The sequence below is a fragment of the Coptis chinensis genome, chromosome 9 (genome assembly GCF_015680905.1).
Source record: "Coptis chinensis isolate HL-2020 chromosome 9, ASM1568090v1, whole genome shotgun sequence".
Classification (NCBI taxonomy): domain Eukaryota; kingdom Viridiplantae; phylum Streptophyta; class Magnoliopsida; order Ranunculales; family Ranunculaceae; genus Coptis; species Coptis chinensis.
In genome coordinates, this window is record NC_141464.1 from 69,170,413 (window position 1) to 69,192,919 (window position 22,507).

Genomic DNA, 22,507 nt, shown 5'->3' on the forward strand with positions numbered 1-22,507 from the left:
GATGGTGATTGATGTCATGTATGTATGAAAAGTTGCCTTGACGCTTTTGGAGATCATGCGGCACAGTGCAAGCACTTTTCAGGTCGGGTTTACATACAAGCATGATCATGTACATGACATTTTATATAATGCGGTATGGCGTGCTGGTATGCAAGTGAAGGAGGCTCCTGTCAACTTCCTCGCTCACTGGTCCTAGAAAAGGTAGATCGACATTTCGCCCGACAATCACAGGGGTATCGCTTTTTGTGTGGATGTCACAGGGGTATTTCTTTTTGTTGGTTTTGTTAATAGAGTTTTTGGAGTAAGGCAAACAACTATTAATGCAACTACATCGAAGGTAGAGAAACATAAAGGAGCGTGCATGGCTAACCAATACTACTTCGTCCCGTTTGCATTTGATACATTTGGTTTTTTGGCGCCAGATGTGGTTGAGTTGTTTAAGAGGGTGCGTGTAGAAAGTGTACGTTAGACAACAATGTGATGAAAGCTGGTTCTCACGAATATGTGTTTAGAAGGATTGAATTTGTTATTCATAAAGGACTAACGGCGCAATTTGTAGTGCGCTTGACCTCTAAATTATTTGTTTGATTTATTTTTCATATCAATAAATATATTTTTTGATTATAAAATAAAAATAAAAATATAGTTCAAAGTTCAACTTAGAACCAAAGCAGATACAAAACAAAGCCAACCAATACACCTACAAGTGCAAAATTGCTAACTTGCAAAGATGCAGAAGATAGCAGCACCCCCTTCTTCTTACGTTTCACCATGCTACCTTGATGGTTGACTGTAACATTACCTTTAAGAAAAAAGGAATGGCGCTTCGACATCTGAAAAGTATATTTATACCTTATCATTGTCTTCAAATCCACCTGGAACATTGTTGTCCCGTTAGAAACCTCTGTTCTAGCGGATTCCCAAGGTACTCCAACAGTTCTAACCGTCTCTTTTCGATAAGTTGTCCTACCTCTTCCTTGACGAAACCCAGGAATTGTCACATTTCCCACTGGAACATTTAAGTTTTGGGCATAGTAAATGGTGACATTGAGGGTGTCGTAGTAAGTTCTGGGGTAACTTTCACCGCCATCGTCTCTGTTGTTGAATTTAATGTCGAAGAATATAGTGGTATTCTCGGTGTCATTAGAGGTTTTGTCGAGGGCAGGAACGTAGAATTCTTCAATCGAGAGAACAGGATCAGAACACACCAAGCCAAAGCAGAGGAAGAAAATAGCAAGACTTAGGTTGAAAATGAATCCCGGGACGTGCAGATGAGAACCTCTGCTTGAATTTGCCATTGGAACGGAGTATAAAATCCCAAGAAAAACAAGTTCGCAAGCGCCAGAAGGTTTTGTTGCAACTATTTGGATCAATTTCTATGAAAGCACTTCTCTGATAACAAGTTTGGTCACACAGAGTTATAGCGTACTAGTATAGCATGAGAGGCACAATGCCACAATGTTTGCGCGTCGATGATTGTTAACTTATGCTTATGAGAGTATATATTAATGAAAGCTGAAAGAAAAAGAAACAAAATGGAAAGTTCAACTCTCGTTCCTTGTTTTGGTCAACTCAGTAATATAAACGAAAAATGGTTTGGAGAAAATGATATATAATGATTCTGAAAATATTCCCTTACTTAAATAGTTCACATTCATGACTGTCTGTCTTTACCCGAAAATTGTGACTTTGGTATTGGAATTTACAACTGACCCTTCTGTGCAGCTTACACAACCTAAGTTGACATCAATGCTGGTCAGGTATGTTGACATTCAGTAATCTTAACTTCCACATCGCCATATTGTACTGAAATTGTAGCAATATAGCTAGCATGACTACATCACTTCTACCTGGGTTCAAATCGGTCCCCAGATCCACAGTTATATTTTTCAAATTATGGTGCGAAAGCAAGATTTTTATCATTAAGTTGCATCTTGGGGCACACCAATTGTGTGGGCGTGTGGCGTGCGTTAAAGTGGAAGTACACCCACTCAGAGGCGGAGCTACAAAATTTTCTTTTCCCGGGCAGCCGGGGCTGAGACGAAAATCAAGTATAATAAACAATGTATATATATTGACTAACCAACGCTCTAAGTTATCAATATAAACGAGTAGAATTATTGTTGTAACGGATTTTATATGGAATAGTAAAAAGTAAATGGATATATATATATTTTTTGATTGGCAATTTTGTTTTAAATTAGATCAAACTCTTTGATGCTGGCGGTTCCACCTCCAAACTTTTGGTATCATCACCAAATTTTTTTATCAACTTTGCTAGTCTCCACGAAACGATATCTTCCTGCCAATGCAATACATTGCGGATTTAGATGATAGAGAAATTTGTAAAACGTACGTTCTTAAGATCAACTAACTCTCTAACATTAACTAAGGAAAGTAATTGAACATACTTGGGACATCTTGTATCTGAAACATTTCTTTTCTCTTTATTTTCTAAAATTAATACACGACAAAAGAAAAAGGACTTGTTGAAGAGAACACCAAGACCGAACAATGAAACCTTGTTGAAGCAAGAGAACACCAAATCTTTCAGACATACACAAGATTAATAATGGTCTATTGTGATTAAATCATCCACCGCTATATATAATGATGTGATGGTTCCTATTAACGCTGGTCTTCAGATCAAATTAGGAAGTACAATTTTTTTGCACTAAAGTACTAAGAAGAGCTCATTAACACTCCTTTTAGAAATCATGTTCAGTATAAAAGAGTTCATTTAGTTTTAATTGACAATCCTCCAAATCTCAAAATTAATTCTTTCCATACGAATTTTTCTAAACTATACTCTTAAGTAGTCAAACAAATGCATCATTCAAAATTAAGATCTAATGCCATTCTTCCATTTCTCTGCCATCTGAATTCGTTAAGTATGTTATTTAAGATCGTCTTATAAGGACAGCGTACCCCCGGAAAATTATTAGGTTACTGATGGCATTAAACAGAGTATGTTACTGTGGATCCATGACTACTTGAGGTTCATATTGGTTTCCATACTCGTAACAAATTTCTCCTGCTCATTGTGCTATCAATTTTATCAAGTATGTTAATTTATAAAAGCGATTTGTATGACATAAAATACTCCGGATCGAAAAAAATTGAAGGTCACTGATGAAGTGATGACAGAGCGAACGGCACACAGGCTTGTTCCTGATGGACAATTCCGACCACACTCTTGTTTACAAGAACCATCCAAAAAACAAAACTCATTTGTAATCAAGTGAAAAAAGGGTAAAAAGTAATCCGAGTTCTTAAACATGTACAATGATCACCAGTTCCAAATCTAATTTGATTAGAACCAAAGAAAAAGCAAAACAAAGCCAACAAAACCACCTACATGTGCAAAATTGCTAACTTGCACAAATACAGAAGATAGCTCCACCCCCTTCTTGTTACGCTTCGTCATGCTACCCTGATCATTGACTGTCACATTGCCTCTAAGCATAAGCATATAACGCTTCGACTTTGTAAAAGTCAATTTATACCTCACCATTGTCTTCAAATCCACAAGGAACACCGCTGTCCCCTTAGAAACCTCCGTCCTAGCGGTTTCCCAAGGTACTCCAACAGCTGTGACTGTCTCTTTTCGATGAGTTCTCTTATTTCTTCCCTGACGAAACCCAGGAATCGATACGTTTCCTATTGGAAGATTTAGGTTCTGACCATAATAAATGGTAACATTGAGGGCGTCGTAGTAAGTTGTTGGGTTGGTATAGGTACCAGGGTAGTAGCTGTTGAGTTCAAGGTCGAAGAATATAGTGGTATTACTTGTGTGATTAGAGGTTTTGTCCAGGGCAGGAACATAGAATTGCTCAATTGAGAGAAGAGGATAGGAACAGCCTAAGCCAAGCAAGAGGAAGAAAGTAAAAAGACTCAGATTGAAAATAAATCCTGATCTGTGCAAGTAACGATAAATAGCCCGCGAATTTGCCATGAAAATCGATTATCAGATCCCAAGAAAACCAAGTTAGCAATGCCTGGAGGTTTTAGTGCAACTGTTTGTAACGATTTTCATTGATAGCACTCCTCTCGATCAAAACAAGATTGGTCACTGAAACTTATTGTGAATTAGTAGCATAGTTTGAGAGAATTTTTGTGACACAAGCGTTTCAAAGCTAGTTATTTGAATGCTGAAAGGAGAAACAGAATGGAAAGTTAACTCGGCGCGCTCCTAGTCTGGGTCAACTGAGTGATCTAAACGGAAAATTGTTTGGATGAATGATATTAACATAAGCTTGCGTAGAAACTGTTTTAAAATGATGTTCTTCATATTCCCGACTGCCTATATGTTACCAGGAAGGGAAGACATCAAAATATTATATTCATAATTTAATTTCAAAACACCTTTGACTTTGAAAGAATTCGAAACTGAACCTTCTTTGCAACATACTCACGCACAAACTAAGTTGACACCATTCCAAGTCCTATGCCAAGCATGACAAAATTAAAGAATGCCACCATATGCTTCGCAAGTCACCTTCGGGGACACCTATTACAGTTAAACTCAATAACGATAGTACCTAGTTTAACGCACATAATACAAGCAAAACGAGTCATACGCCTGCACTGAATTAACATAGATCGAACCTCGATAAAAATCCTGATTCCCATCGAAATTAGAAAAAAAATAAAAGAAAGACACTATGATTTTTTATCATAATAAAAAAAGACACGGCTTTTTCGTAATTTGATGTTAATTTTCCGTTGGATTTGTGAAGTTAACGAGCAGTCATCACTGCGGTTTAGTTCGATGGACATTCATCTTTGCATTATCCGAAATTCACTGTCTACTTCACATTGAAAGTTCAATGTACTAGTCTAATACGCACAAAATTTTGTACTCACAGGTTGAAACAATTGATATAATGAACTTGATAAATAAAATTTTTAAAAACAAATTAGGGATACGTTACGGTCCAGAACAAATAAGGGGTACTTGTTCATCAGTAGAAGCAGTATGAGATGGGAGCTCTAGGACTATACAATTATATGTAAGAGCTCAAAATTCAACTTAAAAGAAATGCAAAACAAACCCAACTAACCCCCGAACGTGCAGAATTGCTAACATCCACATAAGATAGCTGCACTCCGTTGTTCTTATGTTTCACCATGCTACCCTGATCATTGACCGTCACTGCGTCACAACACCTTCAACTTTAACTCTTTCAACTTTAATTCTTTCAACTTTAATTCTTTGGCCCTTTTCATATCTATAGTTTGTTTCGATTTCCACCTCGAAGACGGTTGCCCCATTTGAATCCACCGTTCTACCTGCTTCCCAAGGAACTCCAACGGCATTAACTATCTCGTTTCGTTGAACATAGACAGGAGCCAGTAGAAATCCAGGAATTGATACATTAGCTACTGCAAAAGTTAGATTTTTGCCATAGTAAATAGTAACATTGAGGGCATCATAGGAATATATCATACGTGTGCAGGGAAGATTTGTCTGCCAAAGTGGAAACGGGGTTTGTAGAAACTAAGTTCAAAGAATATTGCGGTGTTCCTTGTGTCATTAGATGTTTTGTCGAGAGCAGGAACGTAAAATTCTTCAATAGAGATTGTAGGCTTTGAACATACTAAGCCAAGGCAGAGGAACATAGCAATAAGAAAGAGACTGCTAGTGTATCCTGACTGTAAAGGGGTGTTTAGGTTTTTCTTTAGCTGAAATGAAGAGAGGAAAATGGGTTGAGGTTTTCTGGAGAGACCAAGTTCGCTGAGGAGCGAGCTGCCTACGTATCTTCTCTTGGTTTTTTAGGGGAGAGAAGAATCAGGTCTCACGTAGTTCAAGTAGGTGGTATTTATAGGCCTAAGGGAGTGTTGATCCTAGAGGCACGTGCACCTCTTGCACATGTGTAGGGTGGAGATTATGAATGTGTGTTGGGCTGGTTTTAGTATGAGTCGTGAGCTGATTGGAAGTTGGTGCGGTAGTCCCTATTTCCCGGTGGTGGAAAGTACAAGTAAGATTTTGGTAATGATTACACCTGGTGGTGACTTTATCTGAGGCGTCCTGTCTCCAGCCGTTTGTTCGTCCTGAGACATCCTTGAACGAGCTTAGGCATAACACCTACATGAAGGGAGCTGCTCACAGATCGGTCTTGGAGGTCGATGTCCTGAGTTCGCTTATGCTTCGCGCGTGCGCTATATTCCTTAATGAGGATATTGCTCCCCTACACAGCCCCCTCTCAGTAGATTGTTTATGTCCATGGAAGCGATCTGCTGAGAGAAAAAACGGAAGTTCGTGCGAAGCATGAGCGAGCTATGGTGAACGTTCTCGTAAAGTTTGAACCGTGTGGCATGATGATTTGGCAGGAAAGGGAAGTTGGCCCGTGATTGGCACGTGACCGAATCGTAGCAGTTGGTAAAGAAACATGTCGCCGCATTATTCGGAACTTTGAGAAGACAGGTCCTTGGAACACGTGTGTGGGCTAGAGTATAGGCTGTAATCATAACTTCTTGGTAACTGAACGGGCGGTTGTACAAAATCAAATTTGGGACATTCGAAAAAGTATTTCTTGTTTCCTTCTCCAGCAAAAACGCAAGCTAGGGTTTCTCAGGTTAGTGCTTCTGCTGCTGCTGCCTTTCATTTTCAATTTGCTTTCTTCTTGTTCAAGTGCGATTTGTTGAGTAGGTAGGTCAGTGTTAGGCTGTAGGGTTTAAGCTTGGGTAGTTGATAAGAAGGATACGTCATAATGTTTGATTCTGACGATACTCGATCAGAAGAGGTTCGGGAGGTTTCATTAAGTTGTGGTGAGTATAAGGATGACAATGAAGAATCGGTGAGTGTTGGCATTCAGGTTGAGTTGGATGAGGGAGTTAGGGTAGACGAGGGTACGACACGATCTGGGTCGGAAGGTGCTGTGGCCAGTACGTCAGGTCGAGGGGAGAGTTCATCATCAAGTGAGTTGCCCCCTAGGATGGTGGATCGTCGTGTTGCGAGCTCGTTCCCCGAACTGAGGGCAGAGTATGGGATCAACATTCCCGATCTAGAGATATACGAACAACGGTTGAGTGAGAATGTACGTAGTGAGGAGTACAACCCGCCGAATGGGGGGGTAATCATCTGTGAGGGCCAGCTGAGAGCGTATATACACATACTGTTCTCGAAACTGGTTTGTGACTTCTTGGCTCATTGTTGGAAGTCTCCTTGTCAGTTTGTTGGTAATACCTAGCGACTGTTTAGGGTGTTCGACCTGTTGAATGCAAGTGGGGAATACCACATAGGGGTGTCCGACATAATCGAGCATTATGTCGTGAGTCGATCTGGTAATTTGAACTTTAGTTTGCAAACGATGATGACGCGTTCTGCTGTGATTGACAGTGTAAGCAACGAGGCCTGGACAAAGAGGCCGTTGCTGTTAGTTGGCAACTACTGTGCTAGTGGATGTAGGTTGCAAACTAGGATTTGTAACATATCCGGTGGGTAGGAATGTCTTTCTTTTGTTGTTTTACTTGGTGATGTACTGTTGTTCTAACTGGCCCATGTCTTTGCTTTGCTTGTAGATTTTTCTGTGAAAACACGAACTGATCGGGGGGAGATAGAGAGGTTCGCGCAGCTGACTCGAGCAGAAAAACAAGCGAAGCTTCCTGAATTTGCACATTTCTTTGTGGAAAAGGGTGGTCCTGTGATTCGGGAAAAAAGAAAGGCTCAAAAGGACCGAGCTCGAAGTCAGACAAGGCGGGGGGTGATGGAGACGCGTGTAAGTGATTTGGTAACGCGGGAAGATAGGAATCGGGCTCATGGCGGCTCGAGACGTCCCTCTGGAGGTGGTGCTTCAGGGGCTAGTGGGTCGAGCTCCCGACCTGAAGGGGGGTCGATGGATGCTCCTGTAGAGCTGGAGACGATGGTCTTCAATCCTCATGTACGAAGTAGGTCGGAGAAGAGAAGAAATGACGCCTCCGAGCAAGATGCTGCCCGAGTTGCCAAAGTTGCACGACATGCTCTTGGGGAAAGCTCCAGCGTGGGGGGCGCTTCTGGTGGTGGTCAGACTGGGGCTACGGCTGCTCTCCGGAGTTGGGTGTGACCGGAGCAGGTCATGGACTTGGCTACCTTTGGGGTGGGGTCTAGTCCGTCTCCCGTGGTGCGAGAACCTAGTCCGCTGGCGAAAGCGAAGGCTCCCGCAAAGGGAGTGGAAAAGTTGTTATGGTTGTTGATGACTTAGAGTCACAGTTTGTGTATTTAGACGACAACGGGGTTCAACGAACTGTGAGGCGAACTGATTGTAGCTTCAGGTCGAGTAAGGTAGCGGCCTGTCTGCTAGAACAGATAGCTCTGGACGACAATCGTAAGGAGCTGGATGAGAGAGGGCTGGCTGATAACCTGAAGCGGATGGAAATCACGCAATGTCTGGTACGTGGATTTGTCCCTCTTTGATGTATTTGTTCACCTATGTACGCTGGTGTGCCCTGGTTATTAACATATATGTGCAATTGCAGCTTGTAAGTGGGTTTCAGAAGTTGAAGGAGATTGCTCAGTTCGCGAAGGCAGATAGAGAAGCTATGGTGAAGCTGTCAGACGAGCTGAAAAATGTTCAAGACGTCGCTAAGATGGAAGGTGAGGAGCTGGAAGACCTGAAGAAAGCACATCAAGCTCTGAATCTGGCAAAGATGCTGAAAGATACCGAAGCAGAAGATCTGAGGCAGAAACTACAAGGAGCTGAAGAGAACGTCCTGGCAGCGACTGTAGAAATTGGTAGACTGAACGAGTATGTCGTGCACTGCAAGAAGGTTACTCAGGACACTACGAAGGCCTATGACGTCCTGGATGCTGACTTTGTTGAGCTGGAAGCGGACTATAACGCTTTGAAGGAGGAACATGCACGCTGTATGTCTCGCACCGCAGTGGAACAGGTGCAGGGAGATGTCGGTAGTGTGCTCGCTTCTTCAGTGATCATTCCAGAAGTGGTGGTACCACGAGCTGAAGCAGTTGCATCTGATGTGCTTATGAGTTTGGACTTAGATGGAGTGTCTGTTATGGTTGACGGGAGGGATGCTCAAATTGACGAGTCGCTTGTGGCTGGAGAGCTGGTTGTTGCGCCTGGAGATGGTGAGTTGTAATTTTGTCTTGTGAATCTGTTTGCTTGTAAGCTGTGATACAATAGAGCTGGTTTCCTGGGGTAACCTGGGCAGTTCGCCTTTCTTGTGTTTATGTGCTACCACTTGGAACGATTTGGTACCCCGTACTGGTTTGGGGTAACCATGTGATGATGAATATTGGTTAGCCAGGTTGGATTTCCTGAGTAGGCTCAGCAACTCGGCTAAAGAACGAATTGTGGTTGGGGCTTGTCCGAACAGGTCGTTGGCTTGCTTATGTGCTATGTTTATTTCTTGTTTCTCTGTCGTGTGTGTGTCGTCTACTTGATTGAATGTATGAATGATGATACTGCTATATCTATGCCTGTCGGATGCTCTGTGGTGATAACTGACTGACAAGTACCCTGTAGTCTTGAATGAGCGTCTTGTCGTTAAATTGTGCTCAGCTTTAGGTGTTGCTCGTAATGATGTTACCAGATCGCTGCGATCTTGTTCATAGAGTAGGACGTATGGTGGTTACATTCATTGCCCTTGAATGGGAGTATTTCCTCACGTGTGTGACACGTGTAGGAAAATGAGCTGTTCAAGGAGCGTAATGATGGCGGGCAGGTGGTCTGACGTTTGGCGTCTCAAGGTAATTATGCTGTGCTTAAGGAAAAGACGTTACCTAATAAGTAAACTGTTCGTAGAATACCAAAGGTATTTGCTTGGCTTCTTGTCTTAGCTCCTCTCTGCCTTAACGCTGTGCACTACCTTCGTCGATGCGTCTACAGGTATGTTTGTTTTCATTTTTGAATGCTACCTTTGTGAGAAGGAGTTGGTGTATATTTTTAACTCATGCAGTATTGTCTCTGTTCGTAGGTTTGATCATGGCAAGGTGTCACCCATATGTGAGAGGAGAAGGAAGCATGAGAGAAACTTCACCTCTGATAATGGAGGGGATAGAGTTCGATCCTTATGTTCATGGCGATCGTGGTAAGAGGAAAGTTGTTTCTGTGGGAGCCAAAAGCAACAAGCGACCTAGGAGAGCTGGTCGTCCGGCTGGTGGCATTGTGTTTAGGTCGTCACAACTAGTAGGTGACACTGATCGTCATGCTGCGGAACGTAGCGACCTGAGGCAAGGTCGCCAAGTCGCTGGTGAGAATTCGTCCCCGCGATATGGGGATGTGGGGAGCGAATTCTACTACTTGGGGAAGACGGGGAAGAAGCGTATGGTGAAATGCTCGGACTGTAGCTTCCACTCGGCACCCATAGTGACTAGTGTTCTGAAGGGAATTGTGTTAGATGGTGACAAGGCGGAGGTGAAAGATGAGGACATGGAGACGCTGTTGGGGATGATGGATATGGCCGCTTGTTTGGTGAGCTCATGATGTGCTAAGTTGTTGTGTCAGTTTCCAGGCAATTTGGATCTTTAACTTTGTTTGTGCAGTTTCTTGCAGGGTATGATAAACTAAAAGATGCTGTGCAAAACGTTGAGACTGATGATAACCCTCACGTCGAGCTGTGATGTATGCGAGCTGCGTGGGGGACTGACAAAAGGAAGCTAGAAGTGATGACCAACAAGTATCAGAATGTTACTGCGGAGAATGTTGCATTGGTAACTGATATGACAGATCTAGAGAGGGAATTAGCTGAGGTAACTGCATATGCTAAAAAATGTCAAAAGGTAGCGCGCAAAGCACATAATGCGTATACCAAGGCTTGTGTCGCATATGCCGCTTTGGACGAGGAGTATCACGTCCTGAAGAAAGCGACTGAAGGCGAGGAACAGGGAGAAGGTATGTGCGTGATGCTGAGATCTGCGCGGCACACTGCTTCCACTAGCGCTGCCCCAGAAAATAAGCATGTCTTGACTGATATTTGATGATGCAATCTACCTTTGTCTATTTCAGTGAAAATTGTAAGTGTTGTTTACATTCTCCTCTCTTATATGAGAGTTAACAATAGAGCTGTGTCTTCAGGCTTGCCTGAGCAGTTCGCTATTTTAGTACAAAGAATTGGTTTCCACGAAAGTGGCAGTTCGATGCGTTGTTAAATTTGTAATAGACACCGATCTGGATTTCCTGGGTAATCCTAGCAGATCGATGGATCTAGTTGTTGTGGCTGTGGTCAAGTATTGCTACGAAGTGTGCTCAGAATGTATGTTTCTGCTTAATTGCTTGTATTTAGCATCTTGCTTATTATGTATGCGGCTTGAAATAACTGAGGAGCTTGAGACTTAGATTAGAGACACGTTTTGCCTGTGATTAGCGCTTTCTTCCTTGTTCATCATGCTATAAAAGAAGAAACGTTGGGAACATTCTAGATAATCTGCGTTTAGAATTAAGAGTTCTCCACTAGGTGCATTGTTCTGAGCTTAGAAGTAATACTCAGGAGAGTGTTTTGCTCAGGCAGAGCGTGTTGGCTTATAAAAGCGTACTGCTCATGGAGAACATTCCCGTATGGTCAACCCTAGAAGTATAGGTTCTTCGACAAGCGAGGTTCGGAGAGGCTGTAGAGCCTGTAAGCTCCAGAGAGCTGTCTGCTCACGGAGAGCGTTCTCGTTTGGTCGATCCTAGAAGTATAGGTCCTCGACTTAACAAGACTCAGAGAGGCTGTGGAGCCTGTAAGGTCCAGAGAGTTGTCTGAGTTGTCTGCTCACGGAGAGCGTTCTCGTTTGGTCGATCCTAGAAGTATAGGTCCTCGACTTAACAAGACTTCGGGAGAATTTCATGGAGCTATGGCGCCCAGAGAGCCCGCTCCGCGGAGAGCGTTCTCATTTGGTCGATCCTAGAAGTATAGGTCCTCGACATAACAAGACTCGGAGAGGCTGTGGAGCCTATAAGCTCCAGAGAGTTGTCTGCTCACGGAGAGCGTTCTCGTTTGGTCGATCCTAGAAGTATAGGTCTTGGACTTAACAAGACTCGGAGAGGCTGTGGAGCCTGTAAGCTCCAGAGAGCTGTCTGCTCACAGAGAGCGTATTAGCTTATGACAGCGTATGGTTCGCTGAGAGTGTTGGAGTAGGTAAGTGTACTGGTCGTTCTTCCGGTGTGAATTGTATGACTTTTCAATACAAGTAAATGGAGTAGATTGTAATAGGCAACATAAAGAATTTAATCTTGAGTTTATACTAAATGAAAAATAGCATATACAACATCAGTGGTTTTACTGATAAAACTTTTTCAGCAGATAAGTATTCCAAGGGCGAGGCAACAATTTCCCCTCTTGGGTTTTTATCCAGTATGCTCCATTGCCTACAACGCGTTCCACTATGTATGGGCCTTCCCATGTAGGTGCTAATTTGGAGTCGTCTTGCGTCTTCTTTAGCACTAGATCGCCATCTGGAAAGATCTAGGATGCACTCGTTTATTGTAGGAGTTCTTTAGAGTTTGCTGATAAGAAGCGACTCTGATGGCGGCTAAGTCACGCCGTTCTTCTAACAGGTCGACCTCTTGTGCTAAAACGGAGTCATTGTGTCCCGCCTCTACGAGCTCTGACCGAGTCGTAGTGACTGTCAATTTGGTGGGAATTACGGCTTCTGTGCCATAACACAAGGAGAATGGAGATTCACCTGTACTGGACCGAGCTGTGGTGCGATGAGCCCACAAGATGTTCTCCAAGTGATTCGGCCATTGGCTCTTGTTCTTTTCAATCTTTTTCTTTAGATTTTCTTAAATTGCTTTGTTGCTGGCTTCTGCTTGACCATTACTCTGAGCATACTATGGAGTAGAAAATGCATGAACGATCTTCCACTTGGCTAGAAATTATTTAACTGTTCTGCCTTTGAATTGGGGGCCATTGTCCATCACTAGTGTATGTGGTAAACCAAATCTGGTGATGATGTGAGTCCAGATGAAGTTTCTGACATGTGATTCTTTGACATGCGCTAAAGGAATGGCCGACCCAATTTAGTGAAATAGTCGGTTCTGACTAAAGACGGGCGAAAACCGGTGCTTTTCTGTGGAATGAATGGTCCCATGATGTCCATGCCCCACATGTGAAATGGCCATGGGATCGCTATACTGATCAGCTCGCCAGCGGGCAGGATGATGTTGTGGCCGAATGTTTGGCATCTTATACACTTAAGGACGTATGCTTTGGCATCGATCTGCATACGGGGCCAAAAGTATCCTTGGGAAATTGCTTTATGGGCTAAAGAGCGACCTCCGGCATGGTTTCCACATTCTCCTTCATGGATTTCCGCAAAAATCAATTGACCCTGCTCTGGAGTAATGCACCGCAAGTGTGGGCCACCAGCAGATTTCCTGAATAACTTGTTATGAAATAAGCAATAACGACGAGCTTGATATGGCATTTGCCTGGCCTTGGTACGTTCTACAGGGAGTGTGCCATGCTGGATGTAGTCTATGATGGGCTGCATCCATGTCTGACTCAACTGATTAGCAGAGAGAAGGAACAGATCGCTTATTGCTAAAGCGTGCTCGACTTGGTACGCAGGTCGGTCGACTACTTTGATGAGTAGTTGTCTTGGGAGGCAATTCAGTGTTTGAGTGGCTAAGTAAGCTAAACTGTCTGCGTGACGGTTCTCGTCATGCAAAAAATGATGTATGGTAGCTTTCTTAAAGGAAGGCAGTAAATGATGTATGAATTGAAGATATTTCGAAAGGTTACCTTCATGGGTAGTGTACTCTTTTGCAATCTAGCGAACGACCAGTTGCGAGTCACTAAAAACTTGAAGTTCCTGTACACCAAGCTGTAGTGCCATACGAAGTCCCATGATCAATGCTTCGTACTCCGCCTCGTTGTTGGAAGTTGCGAAGTCGATTTAAACTGACTTCTCTACCATAGTTCCATCGGGTGACACTAAGACGACTCCGATGCCACTCCCTCCAGGGTTGCTAGAGCCATCTACAAAGAGAGACCAGATTGGTTTGATATGCTCCTTTGTGTCTGCGAGCTCCGCTTCTGGTTCCCAATTTAGGTCATCGACAGGGAAATCTGCTAGGAAATCTGCGACGACTTGACCTTTCTGAGAAGTTCGAGGTACAAACTCCATATGGTGTTCACCGAGTTCTTCGGCCCATACTGCCATACGAGTAGTCTTGTTTTCTTTGTGGAAGATTTTCTTCAAGGGGAGGTCGGTAAGTACTTTGATCGGATGTGATCGAAAGTACGGCTGGAATTTTCTTGCCGAATACAACAAAGCAAGTACGGCTCTTTCAAGGAAAGAATAATTCCTTTCCGCTGGCGTGAGCGTCTTGCTTGTAAAGTAGATCGGTTTTTCTGAGTTGTTTTCCTCTTTGAAGAGAACTGAGCTAATGGCGAAGTCTGATACTGCAAGATAGAGCCCTAGTGTTTCTCCATCTGTTGGTTTGGCTAAAACAGGAGGCGTGGTGAGGTACTCTTTGAGGGTGGCAAATGCTTGGTGGAATTGATTGTTCCATGAGAACTGCTCGCCTTTTTTGAGGAGTTGTAGGAACGGTCGGCACTTGTCTGACGCCGTGGATATAAATCGGTTGAGTGCAGCGACCATGCCTGACAGCTTCTGTATCTGTTTCTTTGTCTGTGGATCGGGCATGTCTAAGAACGCTCGGATTTGATCTGGATTTGCTTCGATCCCTCGTTGTGACACGATATCCTAGAAACTTTACGGAGGGCGGCTCAAAGAGGCATTTCTCTGGGTTCAGCCTCATTCGAGTTCGGCGTAATCTGGAGAACGCTTGCTCGAGGTGAGTGAGGTGGTCGCCTGCTTTCTTGCTTTTGACGACCATGTTGTCGATGTAAACCTCCATGGTATCTCCTAACATGTCCTGGAACATGTCAGTTACCAGACGTTGATACGTCGCTCCAGCATTCTTAAGGCCGAACGGGAGAACGTTGTAGTAATAAATTCCTTGCTCGGTAATGAACGAGGTCTTCTCTTGATCCTCCTCAACGAGTGGGATTTGGTTGTATCCACTGTACGCGTCCATGAAGGAGAGAAGTTCATGGCCACAGGTTTAGTCGACAAGTCGGTCAATACGAGGTAGGGGAAAACTATCTTTCGGTGTTTCTTGATTGACATTCGTGAAATCGACGCATAGGCGAACTGTTCCATTCTTTTTGGGGACCGCGACGATGTTGGTGATCCAGTCTGGATAGTCCACTTTTCTGATGAAACCGACTTGTTTGAGTTTGTCGACCTCGTCATTAATGGCTTTCTGAAACCGCAGGGATAACGGGAAAGCCGAGCCGTTAAATGAACCGTTCTAGCATTGGGATTTACATTTAATCTATGACATGCTACATTAGGATCTATTCTGGGCACGTCGATATACGACCAAGTGAAAACATCTTTATTCATAGCCAAAAAGTTTACAAGTTGGTCCTTGAGTGTGGGGTCAAGGTTAGCCCCTACATATACGAACTTGGGATCATCATCAGTTCCTAGGTTCACTCGCTCTCTATTTGCATGCTGAGGTGTTGTCTTTGGCGCTGATACTTCCTCAGATGGTGATACTTTATCGATCTGAGGGAGAGTGAAATTGGCCGCAGGAGCTGGAGCGATATCTGTGGCGACGACAACAGGGGCTGGAATGGCTACTGTGGTCATGACAATAGGGACTGGGGTGACCTCCGGAATGGACATTTGTTGCGCGAAACATGACGATGCGACTTTTGGGGTGCTAACTGGTGGAACAACAACAGTGGAGGTGGCTTCTGGAGTCTTGACTGTTGGATTGACAACAACTGATGCGACTTCTGAGATCCGATCTGATGGATCGACAATGGTTGGACTGACTTCTGGAGCTAAAATAGACGACTGATCCTTCTTGCTGGAGCCCCCAGCGTGCTGTTTTGATGTTTTGGCTCTGACCTCGGCAACCAGGTCTTTGGCCATTGTATAACTGGTGGGCTCGTTCCTTATGTGGATTGGTCCGCTGTCGGTCTTACTTGCTGATAAGATTTGGTTACAATGATACGCTTCAAGTTGATTGCTACGCAGTTCCATCATTCCTCTAGGGCCTAGAAAATGGAGAACTTGATGCAATGTTGAAGGTACAGCTTGCATTTGATGGATCCACCGCCGGCCTAGTATGGCGTTATAGGACGACTTGATGTCCAGAACGATGAAGCGTGTATTGCAGCTGACTTTGTCTTCTTTAGACCCTACCGATACTGGGAGTATGATGTCACCGACGGGGTCGGTCCTGGAGCCATTGAATCCATAAAGGGGGGTAATCGGATCCATGAGGACTGATTTGGGTAAACTCATTTCTTGAATGGTGTGATAAAATAAAATGTCGCACGAGCTCCCAGGGTCAATCAGGACGCGCTTTACTATCTAGTCGCTAATCTTGACGTGGACGACAAGTGTGTCGTTGTGAGGGAGGCAGACCTTGTTGAGGTCGGCCTCTGTGAAAATGATATCTCCTGAGCTGCGGGGAGCGTGTGCTGGCTGGGAAGTGAATGATACACTTCCTGAAGAGCGTCGACACGACGTCTTTTCTCTTTGGAGGAGGTTACAGAATCATCGGGGAAAGTAATCATATGAATGGTGCTAGCATTGTCACGATCTGACGAGTGTTGTCTTCTCTCGTGGCGAGAACGATCTCTGGGACATCTTCTGCTTTGAGGGCGAGCTTGAAACTTTTGGTGGTTACGGCGAGGCGGAGATCGACTGTGTACTCGGCGAGCCATAAGTTTATGGCACAAATCTCCATCAGGAATATTGGTGTAATGTTTAATATGACCAGCTTCCACAAGGTCCTGAAGATAGTGCTTAAGCCCCCAGCACGCATTGGTTTCATGGCATTTTGCTTTGTGGAATGCGCAGTAAGACTTGTCAGGTCGATCTATTGGTTGCCGCAGATCTGGTCGGAAGTATGAGGCGCGCTGGATCTTATCCAGTATGTAACTGGGGGAGCGTGTCAAGACAGCGAACTCTCTGCTGTTGTCTGGTCGGATAGCTGCCTTTATTGCAAGCGACCTGGATCGCTTTTTGGCACGCGGGGTATGATCAGAGATCGCTGCCACCTCCTGGTCCTCGGCTAAACCACTGAACTTCAAACTTTCTTGCAACTTAATATACTTGTCGACCCGAGCATACAGTTCGGACAGCGTTTCTGGGCGCTCTTTCATCAATGATCTGGAGAGGTCGGTATTACTCACTCGACAGGCGTTAGAAAATGCCAGTGTGGCAAAAGACTCTTTCAGGCCGCTTTCCATACATAACAGCTCGGCCTTGAACTGTCCTAAGAATTAGCGAATGGTTTCGTCTTCCATGAACGATAGCTGGAACAGTGAGTCAAGATCCGCTTTCTTTCGCCTGTTGTGCACATATTGACTGGCAAACAGATCAGTAAGCTGTTCAAAGGTTTTGATAGAATCAGGTTCAAGTGAGAAGAACCAATCAAGTGCGCCATCCTTGAGACTGGCTGGAAATAAACGACAATGAAGGTGATCAAACTCGGGGGAACTGTAAAGCGCTAGACTTTGGATATAACGAGCCACATGTTGACCGGGGCACGTGCTGCCATCATACATTGGGAAACGTGGTTGGATGAAATCTTGAGGAGAGGGTTTACTGAGGACCTCGGCACTGAACGGAGACGCGCGGTATGTCTTGAGCATTTTTTGAACAATCTGGGTTGCATCCTTTCTTACTGCACTCTGGCCGATCTTTTGCGATAATTCGTTAATCTGTTGATTAACTTCATTGATGCCGTTCTCGGCGACGTTACCGACTGGTTGCTGTTGGTGAGCGTCTACTTGTGCTAGTAAAGCAGCATTTTCTTGCCTGAGCAAGGAAATGCTCTCGTTTGTTAAACCCAATTGGTTTGCAAGGTTTTGAACTTGAGCTTCGAGGCTTGCCATGCTTCGTGGGCTTGAGAATTGTTACTTTTTGAGTAGTGTGAAAGTGGATTCTCAAGTAATCGAGACCACAGACGGCACCAATGTAAAGGAGTGTTTAGGTTTTTCTTTAGCTGAAATGAAGAGAGGAAAATGGATTGAGGTTTTCTGGAGAGACCGAGTTCGCTGAGGAGCGAGCTGCCTACGTATCTTCTCTTGGTTTTTTAGGGGAGAGAAGAATCAAGTCTCACGTAGTTCAAGTAGGTGGTATTTATAGGCCTAAGGGAGTGTTGATCCTAGAGGCACGTGTACCTCTTGCACATGTGTAGGGTGGAGATTATGAATGTGTGTTGGGCTGGTTTTAGTATGAGTTGTGAGCTGATTGGAAGTTGGTGCGGTAGTCCCTATTTCCCAGTGGTGGGAAGTACAAGTAAGATTTTGGTAATGATTATACCTGGTGGTGACTTTATCTGAGGCGTCCTGTCTCCAGCCGTTTGTTCGTCCTGAGACATCCTTGAACGAGCTTAGGCGTACCACTTACATGAAGGGAGCTGCTCACAGATCGGTCTTGGAGGTCGATGTCCTGAGTTCGCTTATGCTTCGCGCGTGCGCTATATTCCTTAATGAGGATATTGCTCCCCTACACCGACCATTGTAGGTAAGATGAAGAAGCACTTGAATTTGCCATAGAGACGTATTACAAGATCTCCAGAACGTAAGTTTCTGAACACAAGACGACGAGATTAATGGGTCTCTTGGTGAAATCATCCAACCCTATATATAGAAATCGATTGGTTTCTACTAGTGTTGCTATTGAAATAAAATTTGGCACTAGAGAGATCAAATTAGGATTAATATTCCTGATCAAATTTGGAGTCCAGTTTTTGTCCATAGTAATCAAAATTTGAATTAGAATTCTAGAGGAGTCATTTGGCCGATTCTAACTTCAAGATAAAGGCACGCAAAAGATTATCCAATCCATGTCCTCTTACAATTATCAATATTCATAAAGCAGCCGGAAATTGGCCCCTAGAAATTATCAAGTTCCGTATACATTACCACGTATAAGTATGGATGACGGAGCTTTGGTCAGGGATATCGTTTAACATCTTCTGAGAACCATTTAAGCGTATTATAGACGTCAAAATGAAGAAAATACCATTGACATTAGAAATTTAGTCCAAAATTTATTTTGGGTCAGGCTTCTGTAATGTGCTTTGTGCTTTTTGAACTTTTAGAACCGTCTGAATAGAGCTGGAGGCCCATTGGGTGTCTGCATTTCTGAAACCCTATCCCTCGTTTTTGGAATTTGGCATGACTATTCATGTTCTAAATGGGTTTTATTTTATTTTATTTTTTTTGCTAAGTGTAAGGGGCATCCCATCAGTCACGTGATGTGCACGCACAACGCAACCCCTAGGCATACGAACGCCTATCACACTCGTTACATCGGAGCACTCGCATACTCAGCAGATCAGTGACTTGTCGCTCGACTTCATCTCGTGACATCATCACCTACTACTGTCATTATTACCAACTTATCCTTAAGCCCTTTTTCCGCCATAATACATGCACCATTACAACCATACACAATCATTACGGAGAACACCATCATTACATCCTATGCCACTTCAGATAGACCTAAAACTGTTAATCCACGTGCCTCCCACAGGCACATGTCAATCTATCTCGACCGCACATCTGTACTCATCAGTACACGTGTCGCACCCGATGCTCACTCTCAATGACTATAAAAGCCACCCTTCAGAACTACGTGCGATTTGATTCCAGTCCCACTAACACAGTGTTGGATACGTAGACATCTTCTTACTCATGAAGAGTAGCCATTAACACTTAACAAAATCATCCCCTCTTAAGAGCTAAGAATCAAATCTTAATTCTTGGTGTAAATTTAGACATTTACACTAAGTTAACCAACTAGTTAACAACCAAGCACATTATAAAAAAAAAATAAACCATTTTAAAAAAAACTTTAAATGTACATTGCGTCAAATAATATGTAAATTTATTGACACGTAGAATATATTTATTTGTATTATAAAATGGGAAATTAACTGAAAAAACAACAACAATTGAACAAAAACACTGTGAAGTCCATACAAAGGGCAGATGTAACGCATGTATTTAAAATACGTATTTATTTATTTTATTAATTAATTTAATTATTTATTTAAAATTTGCTGGATTAGATTTGGGATACGCGGGCCTGATTTCTGGGCCCGAGTCTGTATTAGGCTTGGGTTTCAAACCCAAGTATATAATCACATTGTTCTAGAGAATAGAGTTCTTAGATAATAAAAAAATAATAAAAATGGAGGCGGCTTGTTTGCTCGAGCGTTAGAGCGCGACGACTCGGACTAGGATGAATTCGTAGGAGCTATTAATACAGGTGAGTAGTTAGTTTTTCTACTTCACTGATATACCGAAACAGTTCTACGGTCTAATGTTTTTCACTCATTTTTACTGTTCGTTCTTCCTCGTCGTGCGTCGTTAGTGTTAAACTGAGTTCTGTATATATGGTTAGTTGTTATTAGAGTATTGAAAACAAAAGTTATTGTCTTTGTGGCTCGAAGAAGCGTCAATGGAGGCTGAACCTCCCTCTTTCACGGGTATTGAAATATCGCGGATATTGTGTGGGGGTGTTGATACACTTTATTGAACTGTTGGAACGGTTCCAAACTCGGGAGCTTTGTTAATGGTGGTGCAAGCCTAGACAGAGATCGTCCTGCATAGTTTTTACTTTTTGATGTGGTTTTAAATTTCTCTTGTTGTATTGAATGTGGATTGTTGATTTGATGATTGGGTGGGCTGTTGGAGCTTGTAAGAGCGTTAATGGCGGCCAGAGAATCGCCCAGCCATGAACGAAATCCTATTGAATTGTTTAAGGTATTGTTGTGATGTTGGTTATGGGGTGGTTATGGGTTGTTGAGGGTTGAGTGGGGGCTTGGCAGTAGGGCTATTGAAGCTTGGGTGTTTTGTTAATGGCAGACGACTAGATCCCATTCAAAGGGGGAGGGTTAGCAATATAGGAAATCGAGTTGGGCTTTTGTTAAAGTTGGTTGGTTTTTGATTTGGAGTCAAACCGATGTGATGAGGAGGTGAGGAGTGGTGGCCGGCGCACGAGCTGGTGGTGGAGGCTGCTAGAGGAAGGAGATGATCGGTTTGGGCCTGGGGTTTGGTCCTTAGATGGTTGCTGGGCCGAATTCTATTTTAGTTGGTTTGGGCCATTTTCATTTTAGTTTTGGGCCGGTTTTGATATTAGTTGTTGGGCCGGACCAGGTTAATTAAGTTTTGGACCAGTTTTAGTTTTAAGTTCTATGGGCCAGTTTCATTTGTTTTGTTTGGGCCCGGTTTTGTTTTAGTTTAGGGCCAATTCAGTTTAAAGTTTTCGGGCCATTTTCTAATATTGGTTGGGGCAGTCCATAGGACTTAATAGAAATCCAAATGGGTCTTTCAACATTTAGACTTTTGGGTTCTAAGGTTTGGGTTTGGGCTTGGCTAGTTGGGTCCGAACCATTTTCTTTAGTCATGAGCCCAGGAGCCATGCACCTTTGACCTTAGCCACGAACTTGTTGAACATGGAAACAACAGTTTGACTTTGACAATGATGTGTTGCCTTTGACAATGACGTGTTGACTTTGACTGTTGACTGTGAAATGTTTTTTTTTTTTTTTTTTTTTTTCCAGATTTTCACATATTTAAGAATATGGACAAATGTGGTAATAAAATATTGTCGGAAATTGTATAATTTTGTTTGTATTTATCTAATTAAGATTTGACGTGAGTAGTGTGTAAAACCTATAATATATTGGCACGTAACAAGCGGGGAATTTTTATAAGACTTAGATATATACATTTTTATGAGAATTAAATTATATATGGACTTAGATTCATGGGCTTTAGATTTTTTTGGGATTTGATTGTGGACTGTGGACTGTTTAATTGTGTTACATTTTATGTTGTAAATTGTATGGACAAATCAAATGCTAAAATGCTGTGGAAGCTTGTATAAATTTGGTTGTCATTATCTAGGAAAGATTTGACGTTGATATTGTGTATATTTTGACACGTGACGAGATAGAAACATTAGGAGATATAATATTCTTAAAATGCTATAAAAATGTTATGCGATACGTTTGAAGCAATTGTGATTATATAATATGTTGGGATATATATATTAAATGCAATAGTTTTGGAGAAATAAATATATAAACGCTTCATTATTTTATCTGTGAGATGCTACTAGGAGGTAGTAGAGTATTTGTGGATATTTCCCACGGGAGTGTGGCGTAGTGCAATAATATATTGGCACGTGAAAGAATGAAAGTGGTTATGAGATATAATTGAGATATTTTTAAATATTGTGGCTTAGTGTAATAAAGTATTTGACCTGCACGTGATATAGTGGAATTATTATGAGTCATAAATGTATGACACCTGAATAAATTACGTAACGAAAATCCTAGAACCTAGCTATCATAACTCATGTGATTGGCCCATGTGAAGGGCTTATGTGATATGATTGGCCCTTCGGGCATTTCAGTGAATCTGAATGGCCCTTCTGGCGTAAGTAATGTGATTGGCCCTTCTGGCGTTTTAGTGAATCTGAATGGCCCTTCTGGCGTAGTCGAATAGTGGCTTGATTATTCCGTTCGCAAAA

General features: G+C 42.9%; 2 protein-coding genes across 2 annotated transcripts; both read right to left on the bottom strand.

Annotated features, from left to right (window-relative positions):
- Positions 1-659: 659 nt before the first annotated feature.
- LOC147477651 (protein NDR1-like) lies at positions 660-1,298 on the bottom strand. The gene has a single exon (XM_086586049.1). The coding sequence runs from the start codon at positions 1,296-1,298 to the stop codon at positions 660-662; it is 639 nt and encodes a 212-aa protein (XP_086442175.1).
- A 1,919-nt stretch (positions 1,299-3,217) lies between these two features.
- On the bottom strand, positions 3,218-6,063 carry LOC147477652 (uncharacterized). Its single transcript, XM_086586050.1, has 5 exons — positions 6,006-6,063; positions 5,487-5,600; positions 5,293-5,385; positions 5,064-5,155; positions 3,218-3,958 (listed from the first exon to the last, which is right to left on the bottom strand). The coding sequence occupies exons 1-5, from the start codon at positions 6,061-6,063 to the stop codon at positions 3,314-3,316; spliced, it is 1,002 nt and encodes a 333-aa protein (XP_086442176.1). The 3' UTR covers positions 3,218-3,313.
- Between the last annotated feature and the right edge of the window lie 16,444 nt (positions 6,064-22,507).

Bases quoted from the DNA above. Each gene is read 5' to 3' on its own strand.
- LOC147477651 (XM_086586049.1), bottom strand. From the start codon at position 1,298: ATGGCAAATTCAAGCAGAGGTTCTCATCTGCACGTCCCGGGATTCATT.
- LOC147477652 (XM_086586050.1), bottom strand. From the start codon at position 6,063: ATGTCTCAGGACGAACAAACGGCTGGAGACAGGACGCCTCAGATAAAG. The intron at 5,601-6,005 runs GTGTAATCATTA...GCCTTGGCTTAG, and splicing joins TCAGATAAAGTCACCACCAG to TATGTTCAAAGCCTACAATC. The intron at 5,386-5,486 runs GTTTCCACTTTG...TAACTTTTGCAG, and splicing joins ACTTAGTTTCTACAAACCCC to TAGCTAATGTATCAATTCCT.